This window comes from Mus musculus, chromosome 2 (genome assembly GCF_000001635.26).
Source record: "Mus musculus strain C57BL/6J chromosome 2, GRCm38.p6 C57BL/6J".
Taxonomy (NCBI): Eukaryota; Metazoa; Chordata; class Mammalia; order Rodentia; family Muridae; genus Mus; species Mus musculus.
Window position 1 is genome coordinate 164262078 of NC_000068.7, and position 16472 is coordinate 164278549.

Sequence of the window (16472 nt, forward strand, 5' to 3'; positions counted from 1 at the left end):
TGCTGCCTCAAGAAGATCCGTCAAGAAAGAAGACCCCACCAGGGCTGGCCCCCGGCAGAAAACTTTCCCTGTAACTATCTAAAAATCAAGTTACTTTGTAATAAAGCAAAGACAGTTATAGTAAGTTTATAGACATGATTTAAATAGCACTTGCCTTAAAAAGGTAAGTGCTATCGCACAATAAAATAGAAAGAACAACAACAATACAAGAATTTGTAATGAGAACTGATTCTTTGAAAAAATAAATAGGACTTTGCTGTATTAACAAAAAGTAACAGAGGAAAAATTTTGATTTTAATAAATTAGAAACAAAAACAGACATTACAACAGAAATCAGTGAGATTCAGAAAAACGTAAGTATTTTTAAAACCTCTGTTCTACTATATTGGGAAATCTGAAAGAAATGAAAAAATTCTCTATGCACTTAATATATCAAAATTAATCCAAGATAAAATCAACAATTTACACTGACCCCCAAACCATTAATGGGATTGAAGTAACAATAAAAAGGTCTCCTATCTTTAAAAAAATGACTGAAGACCACATGAACTCACTACAGAATTTCACCAGAACTTAAAAGAACTAATAGCAGCATCACTTAAATTATTACATACAATAGAAAGGAAAGGCTTTCAGGTTCTCTCTCTCTCTCTCACACACACACACACACACGAAGAATAAGAAAATTACAGACCCGTCTCCATGATGATCATAGATGTAAAAATTATTAATAAGATATATTCAAACCAAGGGGCCTCTCTTCCCAATGATGGCTGACTAGGCCATCTTCTGATACATATGCAGCTAGAGACATGAGCTCTGTGGGGTACTGGTTAGTTCATATTGTTGTTTCACCTATAAGGTTGCAGACCCCTTCAGCTCCTTGGGTACTTTCTCTAGCTCCTCCATTGGGGGCCCTGTGTTCCATCAAGTGGGTGAGTAGGGGAGCAGGGGACTTTCGGGATAGCCTTTGAAATGTAAATGAAGAAAATATCTAATAAAAAAATTGGAAAAAAGATATTGTCAAACCAAATCCAAGATCATATACAAAAAACCATTCATCATAACCATATAGGCTTCACTACAGTGATGCAGGAATGATTCAATGTATGTACATCAGTAATATTATCTATCATGTAAGTAAACTCAAAGACAGAAATCACAGTTGGCTCATTCAATGCAGGAATGGCCTTTGACAAAATCCAACATCTGTCATAACAAAAGTCTTAGAGTGTCTAGGAATACAGGGATCATACGTCAGCATGAAAAGTGTTATTAAGAACAACCAGCATTGCAGGGTGGTGGTGGCGCATGCCTTTAATCCCAGCACTATAGAGGCAAAGGCAGGCAGATTTCTGAGTTCAAGACCAGCCTGGTCTACAGAGTGAGTTTCAGGACAGCCAGGGCTACACAGAGAAACCCTGTCTCAACAAAAAAAAAAAACAAAAAAAACAAAAAAAACAAAAAACAACAGCAGCAGCAGCAACAACAACAACAAAAGAACAACCATCATCATTATAATGGAGGAAAACTCAAAGCATTTACAACAAGGTCAAGGACAAGGCAAGAGTGTCCACTCTCTCCACTCTTAGTATAATGCTTGACGTCTAAGCTACAGCAGTAAGACAAGAGAAGGAGAAAGGGGTGCAGATTGAAAATGAAGTCAATGTATCTCTATTCGCAAATGACATCATTCTGTACACGAGATATTAAAATTTACTATCTATACACAATATATAGATCCTAAGACTCCACCCCCAAAATTGGAGCTGGTAAATACTTTCAGCAAAGTGAAAGGATACAATAATTAACACAAAGCCCAGTCGCTTCTTACATGTCTACCACAAGCAGGCTGAAAGGGAAACCAGGAAAACAAACCCATTCACAATAGCCACCTAAAAATCAATCCAGAGAATAAACCTAACTGTGGAAACAAGAGACCTCTATAATAAAACATTCCAGATGCTTATAAAGAAGGAAGATACCAAAAGAAAAGCCATCCCAAAACCCTAATATGCTAAAAAACAAAACAAAACAACAACAACAAACAAAACAAAACAAAACAAAAACATACTATACAAATCAAAAAAGAAAATAATATTCCTTAATAAAATTTTGGCAAACCAAATTGAAGATTGTGTGAAAAACAATTATTCACGGTAACCACGTTGGCTTATCACAACCATGTAGCCTAACAGAAAACATGGTTTATTCTGATCACCTTTTAAGGTTTTCTTATTGCACTTAGAATAGTTATTTCTCTCTGCAGGGGCCTCAGAAAATCACATTGAAATTATCCTGATATAAAATTGCTTGCTATTGGGGGCTGGAAAAGTGGCTCAGCCACTAAGAGCCTTTGTCACTCTTCCAGAGGACCTGAATTCAGCTTCCGGGTTATCTCATTCTCTCTGTCTGGCCTTTGTGTGCGGTGTGGCTGCTCTTCAGAGAAAATGTCAGTATCTGTTCCATCCATGGCTTGCTACTTGATCTGATAACTTGGTCATATTTTTGGATTAGAGAACAATTTCTTAATTTAATCTACAGTGCAGAAGATTCTTTGAAAAAAATGAAAACCTCCAGGAACCTGCACACTACACTGCAAGTAGCATGCGGTTGTGGTACAGTTATCAGTCCAAAATCCACTGAAGTTAAAGAAACATCTGCACAGTTAAATGTCACACATAGAAATTAGCATTCTGGGTGACAGAAAAAGACGTGGTCACCAAACTGTTAGGTAATGATTCCTAGTAAGGAAAAGGCAAGTTCCTCTTAAATAATAAAACCACATAATCTAATTAAAATGACGGCATTTGCCTGCTAGGTAAACATAATACGAGAGCTACTGTGTTCCATCTGAAGTACTGCTTACAGGATGTGATTGTCATAGAACCCTTGATATCATCGCTTCAGCTGTCTGTGCGCTCTGAGATTAAAGAACGGGACAGTGTTTGCACAACCCTTTTTGGCAGTTTCTTGAGCTCTCCTTGTCCTAAGTGCTAAGCACAGAACACTGTAATCCAGCCACCCATGTAGCTCTGTCTCCAGGACCCTAAGTAATAAAGGTCATACAGAGGCCACTAGTTGCTCCTTAGCTGGGTCACAGCTCTTGCTGAATCTGTAGTAGGACCTCTGATAGAACCCAATCCTCCCCCTCTTGCAGGTAAAAATAAAAATGGACTTTAGGGAGAAGACCCTTCCAGCTCAGTCTCGAAGTCCAGGGCAGACTGGGCCCGACATTTAACCATCTTGATATCATACTGTTCTTTCCATATGATAGTAACCAAAGTGGGAACACTTAGCAGCATTTCCCCAAATCCAGACTATCCAAAGAAATAATAAATAAATAAATAACCAAGAAGACAAATAATCAGATTGGAAATAAGCTATGAATCTTATTAAGGAGTTCCTAAAGGAAAAAAAAATGAAAATGGCTAAGAAATATCTTTAAAGCAATTCCTCATTGTTAACAACTGGTAAAATACAAATTGAAACTATTTTGAGGTTTCATCTTAGCCCAGTCAGAACAGCTAAGGTTGAGAAAACAGCTAAAACAAATGGTAATGAGGATCCTGGAAAAGAGGAACCCCCTTCACTGTTGATGAGATTGTGGACAAGTGCGGCTACTGGGGAAGCCAGTGTGGAAATTTATGAAAAAGCTAAACTTGGGTGTCTTAGGATTCTATTGCTGTGAAGAAACACCATGGCCGAGACAACTCTTATAAAGAGAAGCATTTAATTGGGGGCTTGTTTACAGTTTCAGAAGGTTAGTCCTTTATCCATGATAGGACCATAGTGACACATGGGCAGGCATGGTGCTGGAGTGGTAGCTGAGAGCTTTACATCCAATCTGGATGCTAAATTAAGAAGGAAGTTAAGGAGAGAGGGAGGGAGGGAGGGAAGGAGGGAAGGAGGGAGGGAGGGAGGGAGGGAAGGAGGGAGGGAGGGAGGGAGGGAGGGAGGGAGGGAGGGAGGGAGGATACATGAGCTACTGAGCTTGCTCTGGGCTTTTGAAACCTCAAAGCCCACCACTGATACTGTACCTCTTCCAACATGGCCACACCCCCTAATCTTTTCTTTCACCAAATGGGGACTAAGCATGCAATATGTGTGACTATGAGGGCATTCTTATTCAATCAACCACAGTAGATCTACTGTATGGCACAGCTGTCCCATTCCTTACCTTACACCCATTAGAATAGAAATTCTACTTTATTGATATTTGCTCTGTCATATACTTTACTGCTCCACTCACAGAGCTAAGAAGAGAAAACAACCTAGATGCCCTCAGCTGATAAATGATAATTACAACAGGGTATATATGCACAAGTAAATTATATTCAGGTGTAAAGAAGTGTGAAATAATGAAAATTTCAGGTAAATGGATAATAAAGTGGAAAATATTATACTGAGTAAGGCAACCCAGACTTAGACACACAAAAGACAAATGTCACATGTTCTTTTTGACTTGTGGGTCCTAGCTCCAAATCCTCAGACGTCAGAATAACTTGGAGTCACTGCAGAGACCAGGAAGTCAAAAGGGTACAATGTATTGGAGGAGAGGGGTTGCTCCATGGGGAGGACAGTAGGACATGGGTGGTATAAAGTAGGAAATGGCAGGGCTTTAGCTGGGGAGGGAGGATGGATGCTAAGACAGAAGGAGGGGGAGTAGGGAGAATAAATAACTTAGAGGATGGTGAAAACACCATGGGAAAACAATATAGTTTTATATCTACTTGAAAATACATATATAGCATATAGTTAAATGAAATTACACCACAGGGGGGAATGATGCTCCAGCAAACCCAGCAAAACCATAGATTCAAAATTCCCAATTCCAGGCATAAGAAACCTCCCTTTAAGTCGTTGGTCAGAGAAGACAAAGAAACTCCCCAGACGATAAAGGCCATCGCTTCCTTCCCAGAACTTGAAGGCAGGGCCCTAGTGCTGAAGACACCAAGTCCTCCAGATCTGGGGGGCTGAGAGGTGTCGAGCTGGAACTGGCCTAGAAGCCCCCTTCCTGACACCAGTAAGCACTTCTAATACTGAGAGGTGTCACTCAAACCACCAAGAGAGGAAAAGTCGATCAATATCCAAGGTGGCTGTAGAGTCCAGGGATACAGGGCATCGTCAATGTGCGAGATCGGCAGTCTGGGGAAGAACGGTCTGCTCTTCACTAGGGTGTAAGTCCTGATCAATGGCTGGAAACTCATGCCTGGTACTGTAGCGCTATCCCACTAGCTGTGGCTAAAGTCATGGACACTAGAGGGGAGCCCGCTATGGCTATTTTCCTAAGCCAGCATAATTTTTATTTGGAGGTTTTAAGCACCTTATATTTAAAGTGTTTACGATAGCTTATTTTCTCTATGTCGTGAGATCTCACAGGTTATTATTAGATCTTAATGTTTTGAAGATGGCTTTATTTGTTAAAAAAAAGACTCACTACCATTATTTTCCGTACAAAGTTTCCCAAGTTATTGTGACTGTACATCATTGCAGTACCTTGGTATAACTGGAAAAGAGTCAGTGCCCACTCTTGCTGCTGTTTGGCTCTGTGTATACTGACAAGCATATTCATAACAAAAGGAAAACATTTTATGTTCTCGAGATCCAGATATTCACCCATTTTTTTATTTCCCCCAAATGAATGGCGAAACCCAATTTTTCATTGACTTTAAAAAAAAAATCACAGACCAGGCAGCTTGCGCAGACTACCTTCTCCCACATGGCAAGATTCCCTTTTGACTTCCCACCAAATTTTGACATAATACGTCCTTCACATTTTTCTCTCAGGATATCCTTTTGTGTTTTTGTACCACTGGTATTAATTTTGTCCAATCATTGAGATTAAATTATCAAGGTTGCCTCTTCTTTCTGGGCATATAAAGCTGCTTAGAGTGTATGTGCTTAGGTACTTCTGTGAACGTCATCTTTCATTTGTGTAAGTATGGAGGAGAAGAACACTGTGTCCTTTCATGAAGTGCTCACTTTGGGCTTCCTACAAAAGCTCCAGAAGCCCTAAAAATGGTCATCTTTTATTTCCAGGCTCATATCCAATAGCTAGCGTTTCCTGAAGGCTCATTTCAGGCTTTCGATAGCCCCCCTCTCCTCCCCACATTCTTCCCTCTTATCTCTTGTCTCCTTCACTTCAATTTCCCACCCATACAACTGTGCTTTTTCAAATGTTCTAAACCAATCATGGCAAGTGGTGATGCACACCTGTAGTCTCAGCTATCTAGGAAACAAACAGGTAGATTATAGTACCAGACCATCTTCAGCAACATGTACAGAGAAGGGGGGGGGGCTCATAATGAATTAGAAGGCCAAAGGATTCCTGTGAGAACTTCAAATTTTGAGCATATATAAAAGGATCATCTTCCCAAATATTCTCAAATTTGTGGCTGGGGAGAGACAGGATACAAAGGAGCTGTGCAAGCTAATAGCCTTACCCACATCCTTAGGGTACAAGCCAAAACAATGACTTGCTCAGCAAGATATTCCCCAAATGGTGTAATAGTGACACTTTTATCTTTGAGATAACCAACAACTGTCTAATTGGAAGTAATGCCCACTCAATGGGAGGAAACTCATGCCTTGTTGGGAGCTATTAAGACAACACAATTGTCCTGATCTCTGAATTGGGCCTCTCCCCCCAAAAAGAAAAGGGGGTCAAAAGTGGGCCACCGACGAACCGCTCCAAGAACAACCACAGATTGTTCCAGCCCTAAGTCAGCACCAGATGTCCTGACCTCAAGATGTATCCTGATACCACCAAGTTCCTGCTTCCCAAAAGAAAAATTTCCGCTGTCCCATTCCTCCTGCTGAGAAGTACTTCCCCTTTTGCTTGTGCATTTAAACCTTGGGCCTGGCAAATACATTGGAACCTTGATGTTACTCAGAATGTTTCCGTGTCGTTCTTTACACAAGGTTCTCGTCTCTCTCTACCCCCCCAATTTGGTTCTTAGGAGAAGGTCCCCTCGAGACCCTCGAATAACTGGACCTGCTGGACGGGTCAATGCCTCATTCTGTAAACATTGCCAACTATCCATGGCTGGTGAGGCCAAGGAACTCAGAGAAGAAACTACCGTTGCTATATTCTAAACAGAACATAATGCCTAACTAGTTTCTAATACACACAGATAGATATATCTCTCATCTGTTATCAAAGAAGATCTTTTTGCAACAGATGAAAATTAGAGATCTCCAACTAGCCAAAACATGTGACTAGTCAGGACAAGTGACTATAGGGTCCCCAATCCTAACTGACACATCTGCAATGCAATCCCTATACCTAGGCTCAGGAAAAATTGCAGACAAGATATAGACTGTAAGAGCCAAAGTTCCAGGGTATACTCTGCTAGATAGGGCCCTCGATACATATCAAGGAAATGAATGGCAGCTATGAAGCCTAAGCCATGTAATTAATGAACAAGACCTGCATAAGGACAATGCCAGCTGACATGCCAACATGCACTGGAGAAATTCCACAAGACCCCCACCTCCAAATGAAGAGCTACAGGCTGACCAAAGCTGGTGAGACAGGAGTAATTTTATTCAGAGAAGAGTTTGTGTATCGGTCAACCCCAGATAGTCAACCCTGAATACATGTACATGCAAGCAATACTAAGTAGACTATGTACATTGTATATTCATATATACATGTATGTACAAATATGTACATACATGTAATCATAATAAAGGAGAGGTTATGAATCTGGGATAATGTGGGAGGTTAGAGAGGGAAAGAAGAGCTGAGAGTAACATGGATGCAGTGCCAATATATGAGGGCCTAAATTTTTTTTAAATTAAAAACAACTGTTTTGGAGAGTACCTGAGTCAGCTTATAACTATCCTCCTCTTTTTTTTCCTTCTATTTTGTTTTATTTAAGACAGATTTATTTTTGTACAATATATATGGATTTTGGTTTTCCTCCCCCAACTCCTCCAAGATCCTTTCACCTCCCCTCCCATCCAAATTCAAGCCTTTCCATCTCTCCTTAGAAAACAAATAGGCATCCTAAGAATAATAACAACATAAGATAAGATAGAGCCAAATGTGACAAGTTGGAATAGGTCAAAACAAACAGAAGAAAACGGGCCAAAGAAAAAGCACAAAAACCACATACAGAGACACATGTGCTTGCACAGAGAAACCCACAAAAACACAAAACCAGAAGCCCTAATATCCATGCACAAAATACATGTAAAATAATGAATAGATGGATAGATAGGTAGGCAGGTAGGTAGATAGATGGATAGATGATGGATGGATAGATAATTGATAGATGATAGATAGATAGATAGATAGATAGATAGATAGATAGATAGATAGATAGATAGATAGATAGACAGACAGACAGATCATCAGTGGGATACATAAATAGAAAGAGAGGCAGGGCATGGGGCCTCCCTTTGTGAGTAGTTTGTATCCTCAGTGAAACTCTGTTAGAGAAAACTAATTTTTCCTTTGCAAATGATTATGAATTGGAGATAGCTTCTGGATTATGGAAAGGAGCGTGTGCCCGCTTCTCCTCTCAGCACTGGGTCCCTGTCTGGAACAGACCCACTCAGGTCTGTGCACGCTGCCTGTCTCCGAGAGGTCCTATGTGTTAATCTAGCTGTGTTGAGAAGGCTTTGTTTTCCTTGGTATCATCTGCCTCTTCTGGCTCTTACAATCTTTATGCCTCCACTTCTGCAAATTCCATAGCCCAGAGGGGAGGGATTTGATAGAGACATCTCTTAAATGACTGAATATTCAAGGTCACTCACTCTATTTGCATTGTCTGGCTTTGGGTCTGTATTTACTATCACATACCAGAAGAAATCTTGTCTGATGATGGCTGAACAGGAGATAGGTCTATGAGTATAGCAGAGTGTAATTAGGAGTTGTTTTATTGCTATGTTCTTTTAGCAGAACAAAAGTATTTGGTTTTCCCCTAGGTTCATTGGCTATCTAGTCTCAGGTTCTTGGTCATCAGAGCAGTGTTGGGCATGGTTTCTGTCTCAAAGAGTGGGCCTTCAATCCAGTCATATAGGAGCTGGTTACTCACCCACACTTTATGCTACCGTTTTGCTGGAGTATCTTACAGGGAGGTCACCATTGTAGGTTGAAGGGTTTGTAGCTGAGTCTGTGTTTACCTTTCTCCTTTAGGAGTGTTCACAGAACCTTCTAGTACCACGAACACTAGTCATGGTGGGTAAAGGCTCAAAGTAGACATCAGCTTGACTTCTCCATGCTCCATGAGTTGCCTAGGTATTTTCTTCAGCAATGGGGGTCTTACTGTCAGTTTGTGGGGAGATACCTATAGCCTGTAAAACAGCCTGGGGCTTTGGGGGATTCCCATGGGGCTCCTGTGACCAACAACTCAATTGGGTGTAACACATTCCTGGAAGCTTTATTTGGTGGCGACTGATGTCTAGCTGGGGGCTCTGCCTCTCCTGTTACTGGGCAATTTCATTTACATTGCCTTCATATATGTATATTTTTGGAAACATCTATTGTATTAGGTTTCCATATAACCCCTCAAATGCCTGGTTTTAGCTGTTCCTCCCCATATTCCTTCCTCCACCCCACCTTCCATCCTCATCTCCATTTGATCCTCATGTTACAGTTTCTCCCCTCATCCACTAATAACTATCTACACTACTTCCCCTATCTAGGGAGATCCATCTGTCCCCTCCAGTCCCTCATTCTTTGCCAAACTTCCACAGTTATACCCGTGGTAGCCTACTTATTCAAGACTTAACAGCTAATATCCAAATACAAGCAAATGCATGTCATAATTGTTTTTCTGGGTCTAGGTTTCCTCACTATCATTTATCTGTGAATCTCATAATTTTAGTTTGTAACAGCAGAATAGTACTATGTTATGTAAGTGCACAACATTTTCTTTATACATTCAACCATTTATGGTTATCTAGGAAGTTTCCATTTTCTGGTTATTATGACAGAGCATCAAAGAACAGGGTGGAGCGGCAACAAGCGCCCTTGTGTAAAATGTAGGCCCTTTGGGAATCTTCCCAACAGAGACATAGCTGGGTCTTGAGGTAGATCTGTTCCTAGCTTCCTGAGGAATCAACACAGATTTCCATAGTGGCTGTACAAGTTCACACTCACACCAACGATGGATGAGTGCTCCCTGACCCCACGTCCTCACCAGCATGAGCTGGCATTGGTTGGCCATTTTGACTGGTGTAAAATGGAGTCTCAAAGCCATTTTGATTTGCATTTCCCTGATGACTAAGGATGTTGAACGTTTCTTTAAGCGCTTCTCAGCCACTGGTGTTTCCTCTTTGGAGAATTCTCTGCTCAGATGTGTATCTCATTGTTAAATTGGCTTATTTACTTTCTTGGTGTCCAGTTTTGTGGGGCTTTTTGGTTGTTGTTATTGTTCTTTCTGTATTTTGAGTATTAGCCCTCTCTCGGATGCTGCTTTGTCTGAATGATGGCAACCTCTGCCACTCAGAAGCTTTCCAGTTTCACAAGGTCCCATTTATTAATTGCTGCTCTTCGTGCCAGTGCTGTTGGTGTCTTGTTTAGAAAGTCTTTTCCTGTGCCAATGAGTTCAAGACTATGCCCCACTTTCTCTTCTATCAGATTCAGTGTGTTTAATCTTATGCTGAGGCCCCTGATCCATTTGGAGTTGAGTTTGGTGCAGGGTGAGAACTCTGGAGCTGCTTGCATTCTTTTCTACAGCAGCTGTCCAGCCTGAGCAGCACTGTTTGTTGTTGAAAATGTTGTCTTGTTTTTTTCTACTGTGTGTTTTGGTTTCCTTATCAAAAACAAGGTATCCATAGGTATATGGACTTATTTCTGGACTTTTGATTTGATTCCATTGATCAATGTGTCCATTTTTATGCCAATACCATGCTGTTTTTATTACTATAGCTCTGTAGTACAATTTGAGGTCAAGGATGGTGATACCTCTAGCAGATTTTTCAATATTCAGTATTTTAAAAATTGTTGTTATTGTTGTTTTGTGTTTCCATATGAAACTTAAGTTTGTTGTTTCAATTTCTGTGAAGAATTGTGTTGAAATTTTCATAGAGACTGTACTGAATTTGTCGTTGAGTTGCTTTTGGTTGGGTGGCCATTTTAACTATCTGACTCCTGCTCATCCAGGAGCCTCGGGGATCTTTTCATCTTCTCATATCTTCTTCAAAGTCTTAAAGGTTTTATCACAAAAATCTTTTACTTGCTCGGTTAGAGTTACCCCAAAAATATTTTTTGAAGCTATTGTGAAAGGTGTTCTTTCCCTGTCTATCTGTATTTTGTATGTAGGAAGGCTGCTGGTTGTTATGTATTAGTATTGATCCCAGGTGTCCATAGGATATGGACTTATTTCTGGGCTTTCAATTTGATTCCATTGATCAATGTGTTATGTGTTAATGAAAGTGTTTTTCAGCTGTAGGGATTTTCTGGTAAAGGGGTTTTTAGGTTCTTTTATGTATACAATTATGTCATCAGCAAATAAAGACACTTAGACTTCCTCCTTTTCCTTTTGTATTCTGATTTGTCCAGTGCTCTAGCTAAGACGTCAAGTACTGTATTCAATAGGTATGGAGAGAGTGGTCAACCTTCATTTGTTCCTGATATTAGTGGAATTGCTTTGAGTTTTTCTCCATTTAGGTTGACGTTGGCTAATAAAAATCACCTTTATTATCTTGAGGCATGTACTACCTGGTATCCCTGCTCTCTCTGGGACTTTCATCATTAAAGGGTGTTAGATATTTTTTTCAAAGGCCTTTTCTGCATATAATAAGATGATCATGTAGTTTTGACTTTCCGTTCTGTTTATATGATAGATTACAGTTATCTATTTACATATGTTGAACTATCCTTGCATCTCTGGGACAAAGCGTACTTGATCATGGTGGATGACCTTTTTGATGTATTCTCAGATTCAGTTCACAGATGCTTTATTGAGGATTTTTGCATCTATGCTCATAAGGGAAGTTGATCTAGAATTCTCTTTCTTTGCTAGGACTTCACATGGTTTTGGTATCAGGGTAACTGTGTCCTCTTAAAAAGAATTCATAGCCGGGGGAGTGGTGGCACATGCCTTTAATTCCAGCACTCAGGAAGCAGAGGCAGGTGGATTTTTGAGTTCGAGGCCAGCCTGGTCTACAAAGTGAGTTCCGGGACAGCCAGGGCTATACAGAGAAACGCTGACTCGAAAAGCCAAAAAAAAAAAAAAAAAAAAATTCAGAATATTTCTTCTGTTCATATTTTGTGGAATGATTTGGGGGCATTCTGAAAGTCATCTGGCTCTCGGCTTTTTTTTCCCCATTAGGATAGAGGCTATATGTCTATTTGATCTTGCTTTGGTAGGTGGTATATAGGTATATATCAAGAAAATTATCTTTTTTTTTTTGATTTTCCAATTTAGGCCCACTGGCTTTTTTTTTAAGCTGTCATATGCCCTCCACCAAAGCAAAATTTGCTTAATGAATTCCAAAATTATAAAACTCTTTTCCAAACCCTCATTGCATTAAAATGGAAACTACCACTCATTTTTAATCAATACATTCTCCTAATATGTTCAATTCTGAACAAAAGTCTCCTCCATTTATTAACTGTGCCCCCTAGAGAAGTCATATACTCTTAGGGCACACCTACAGCAAGTGCAAGACAGGAGCAGCCATTCTAATGGGAAATATTAGAGGAACGTGTGTGCTCATGATCTCCAACATGTCTAGATCTCAAACTTCTGCTCTGAAGTTGTGAAAAAAGTCTTTCCTTCAGGGCTCTGTTTGCCCAATGCATCAAGGTATTGACCCAAGCATTGGGGTAGAGGCCCAATCCTCTTACCTAACAGCAGAGAAAGATTTGATTTATGTAATAAAAAGATGAGTAGACTCTCTAGTGCGAAGGAGGCATGGTTTTGGTAACTGTGCACAAGCCTTGTTCACACAGAACCAAGGGCAGGTCAGTTGCCATTTTCTTCCACTCAAAATCACTCTTCTCTTTCCACCAGGGTCAAATTCATTCTGGATTAGGAACCTTTGTCAGTGCAGTTTGTCTGCAGAATCACAGAAGTGTCCTGACCTTGTTCTGTTCTGACTACTATCTCAATGTGAGCTTTGAGGTTGCTATAATGATATTACATCCACGGAGACCCTGGAGCTTTAATTTTGGAGAAAGTAAAGATAGATCTGGTTGACAATAGGTATGTTGCAGATATGGAACAGGAAACTAACTCCTCATCCACAGGGTTTGTTTGTTTGTTGTTTGTTTGTTTGTTTGTTTGTTTGTTTTCTTCATCATGGTGATTTCTGCTTCTGGCGCATTCCTTCCTGGAGCCCTCCTTAAATATTGGCACTAAGGCTGAATGGGCATTAGGGTTTGTACCTTGAAGCTTTCCCTCTCGAACCATTATAGCTGCTCCTCTAGTGCGTCCCTTCCAAATGGAATTGTTAAGCTCATTCTCTTTGTATAAGCAGTAAACGCTTTGAATCTCACATGTAGGGGCATAGAATCTTAAAGAAATCTCTACAATGAGCAAGATACTTGAAGCAAAGGCAAGGGTATGCTACTGTGGGCCGATGGGATTAGAGGCACCAAGAGATAAGGTATTTACTGTGGCCCTTCCGAATGTGTTTTCTCTGACATTTCCGGGGTTTGAAGCCCCACTAGCAAAAGGGTCAAGAGGAGATTGGGGTTAGTGGCATCTTCAGGGACTGACAGAGTCCCAGATCCTCGTGTTGAATGCTCAGTTTCTATCCAGAATTTTTTTTTAAATGTATTAAAGTCTTGTATTATTATTCACCATAGTGATATATAAGAAGGTCACCTCCTTACGTTTTGGAACTTAAAGTACAGGAATCGCACCCAGCCCCTTAATGTGGCAGAGCCAAGAGGTCTTGGGAATCAAAAGTTAATGATGCAAATTGTTATCTCTTTATTGGAAAGAAAGCTCCAGAGTAAATGTTAGGTTTAAGAACCTCAAGACAAACAAGCATGGGAAGTAAATGCCATCCAGGGACTGCCTCTGAGACCACATGGGAGCTGTATGCTGAAGACATCATGGGCTCTGTTCTGGCGATATGGCTCCTAGGGAAAGAAAGAGAACGAGAATAACCCGCAGGGTGGAGACCGTGGGGAGTGACTGCGCCCGTGCGAGGAACCCACGTGCCCTTAAATCCTTAAATCCACGTGTCCTTAAATCTCTCTTGCTCCTCCTATTTCTCGACTGCTCCTCCTCCTTCTCGCTTGTCCCTGCCACTTCTCTGATTCAGGAACAGGGACTTCTCTTTGTACTCATGCCTTTCTTTTACGGAGAGGAGAGAGGAATCTGTTTCCTGCATGTGTGAGGTCATTTAAAGAAGATCTTAACTATAAAACTTCCACCATGATTAGAAATTAGCCTTTGATAGCACTGGAAATGTAATTGAGGAAAATATGTAATAAAAAATATTAAAAAAAAAAGAAATTAGCCTTTGACAGATAAGTCTATAAGAATGAATAAGGTTATAGGCTTATAACTGTAGTGAGCATTCAAGCTTTTTTTTTCTTCACCTTGTTGGATTATGCAAGAGAAAATCATCAACCATACACACTAAGGGTAGGAACTGAGGACACAGTCACAGCCTAGGTATCTTTCTTTGCTCTGCTAGGTACTTTTCTCACCTCCTCAGACGTCAACACTCCACAACTCCCCTGGTATGGATGATGAGGCTCAATCCCATAATGAGCCAGGGAGTACCCCTGCCCAACTTCTTTTGTTGTTGTTTTTATTCAAATACTTGTTTGTTGTTATTATTATTTCAGTTATTCGCGTTACAGCCCACTCACTGCCCCCTCCCAGTCACCCCTTCCACAACCCTTCCTCCACTCCCCTACCCCTTACCCTTCTTCTCTGAGCAGGTGGGGGTCCCCTTGGGTATCCCCCTCCCTGGTACATCACAACGTCTAAACACTGGGTAGGCATCTATCTGTCTCACTCGGGAAAATCCTTACCAGCATATTGGTCCAGATGTTCAGCTGGTCAATGCAGTATCACTCGAGTGCATCTTGAGAAAACCGGCTCTTCTTTCTCTTTGAATATGAACTCTCACCTTCCATATTAGAACCATCAGAACTGCTAGAGATAATCTTACTTCTTCTTCTACTACTACTACTACTACTCATTTCCTCAGAAGCTTCGTCACCGATGGAGTCCTGTGGCCTAACAAATACCTCTGGCTCAGAACTTCTTGACATATGGCCTCTGCTTCCCATCGAGAAGCTCTCTCTGACAGTTTCTTCCGACTGCAAGAATTTTTCTGATGAGAGAAAAACAGGCTTTGCTCTCTACCTGTATATTTCCATATAGTCTGGGATTGTTATAAACCAAGACAAGGCAAACAACCTTTGCTTTGATTAGTAACCTATCTTGTGATGCAATTTGCCATTTTTGTTGTCTAGAAATTCCTTGATCTTTTGTCTAGTCAGAAATAGGCTTAATTGTGAGCGCCTGACTCACCAGCAAAGCAGACACCACAACAGGATCCTTCTACAACATGCCCCGAGCCCAGAACTGGTGCTGCTTATATAGGCCTAGGAGAGGCGTGTCTCACACCTGGATTGGTTATGCATTCTACCTCATTTGCATGTCTCTCATCTGATTGGTTATTCTCTCTCTCTCAGTACCTCACTGAGCCTCATTATCATACCTCATTTGCATGTCTCTCATCTGATTGGTGATTCTCTCTCAGTATCTCATGGAGCCTCATTATCATGCCTAGGCCAGGCAGTGACTTGGTGAAAAACTTTACTGCATATGTACACATTGGTTGTTTACCCAGACTTATGCGAGGTGGCCAGCGGTAGCCAGCGCCACCTTGTAATGGCATATGTGGCTTCCCACACTTAATCTGTTTGGAAACTGCCCTTGATACACTCTCCTTATAATGAACAATAAGAATCTTTAAGTTACATGACCTCCAACTGTTCCCTTGCAGTCTACATCTCTGATTCTTGGTTTATCAATTCAGTGATACCCACACAAAAGCTATGGTTACAGCTAGCAAAGACTAACTTCTCATCAGAAATTAGAGTCTCTAGAAAGTAACGCTCTTTAGTTCCTCAGAGTACCCTTTAAAGAACCCTGTCATTGTTTCTTCTCCCCCCCCCCCATCAACTCTTCCTACTCACCCTTAGTTTTCTTCCCAATGGCTCCTGTCACCAGAAGGAGAAGCAGAGAAAAGAGGAACAAACTGGTAGAATTCATCTTGCCAGAAAAGATCTTGACTGAAGGCTAAGCTGAGTTCTTAATTTATATATTTCTCAGGTGGGTGTCCCTGGAGTTATAAAAGGCACACCCCACCTTACTTATCTGTAAATTCTGGCTTCTTCCCCTGTGCTATGCAGGGGGTATTGTCATTATTTCCTGGAATTCTATAAAAGCACATCGTATCAGAGACTTTCTTTTATACCTCCAACTTCCAGCCAATCTTTATCAACACTTGAGATCATTTCACACAGTTTCCGGCAT

General features: G+C 40.8%; 1 protein-coding gene across 1 annotated transcript; it reads right to left on the reverse strand.

Annotated features, from left to right (window-relative positions):
* Positions 1 to 13878: 13878 nt before the first annotated feature.
* On the reverse strand, positions 13879 to 16230 carry Svs4 (seminal vesicle secretory protein 4). Its single transcript, NM_009300.3, has 3 exons — positions 16133 to 16230; positions 14957 to 15261; positions 13879 to 14050 (listed from the first exon to the last, which is right to left on the reverse strand). The coding sequence occupies exons 1-2, from the start codon at positions 16206 to 16208 to the stop codon at positions 14996 to 14998; spliced, it is 342 nt and encodes a 113-aa protein (NP_033326.1). The 5' UTR covers positions 16209 to 16230; the 3' UTR covers positions 13879 to 14050; positions 14957 to 14995.
* Positions 16231 to 16472: the final 242 nt, after the last annotated feature.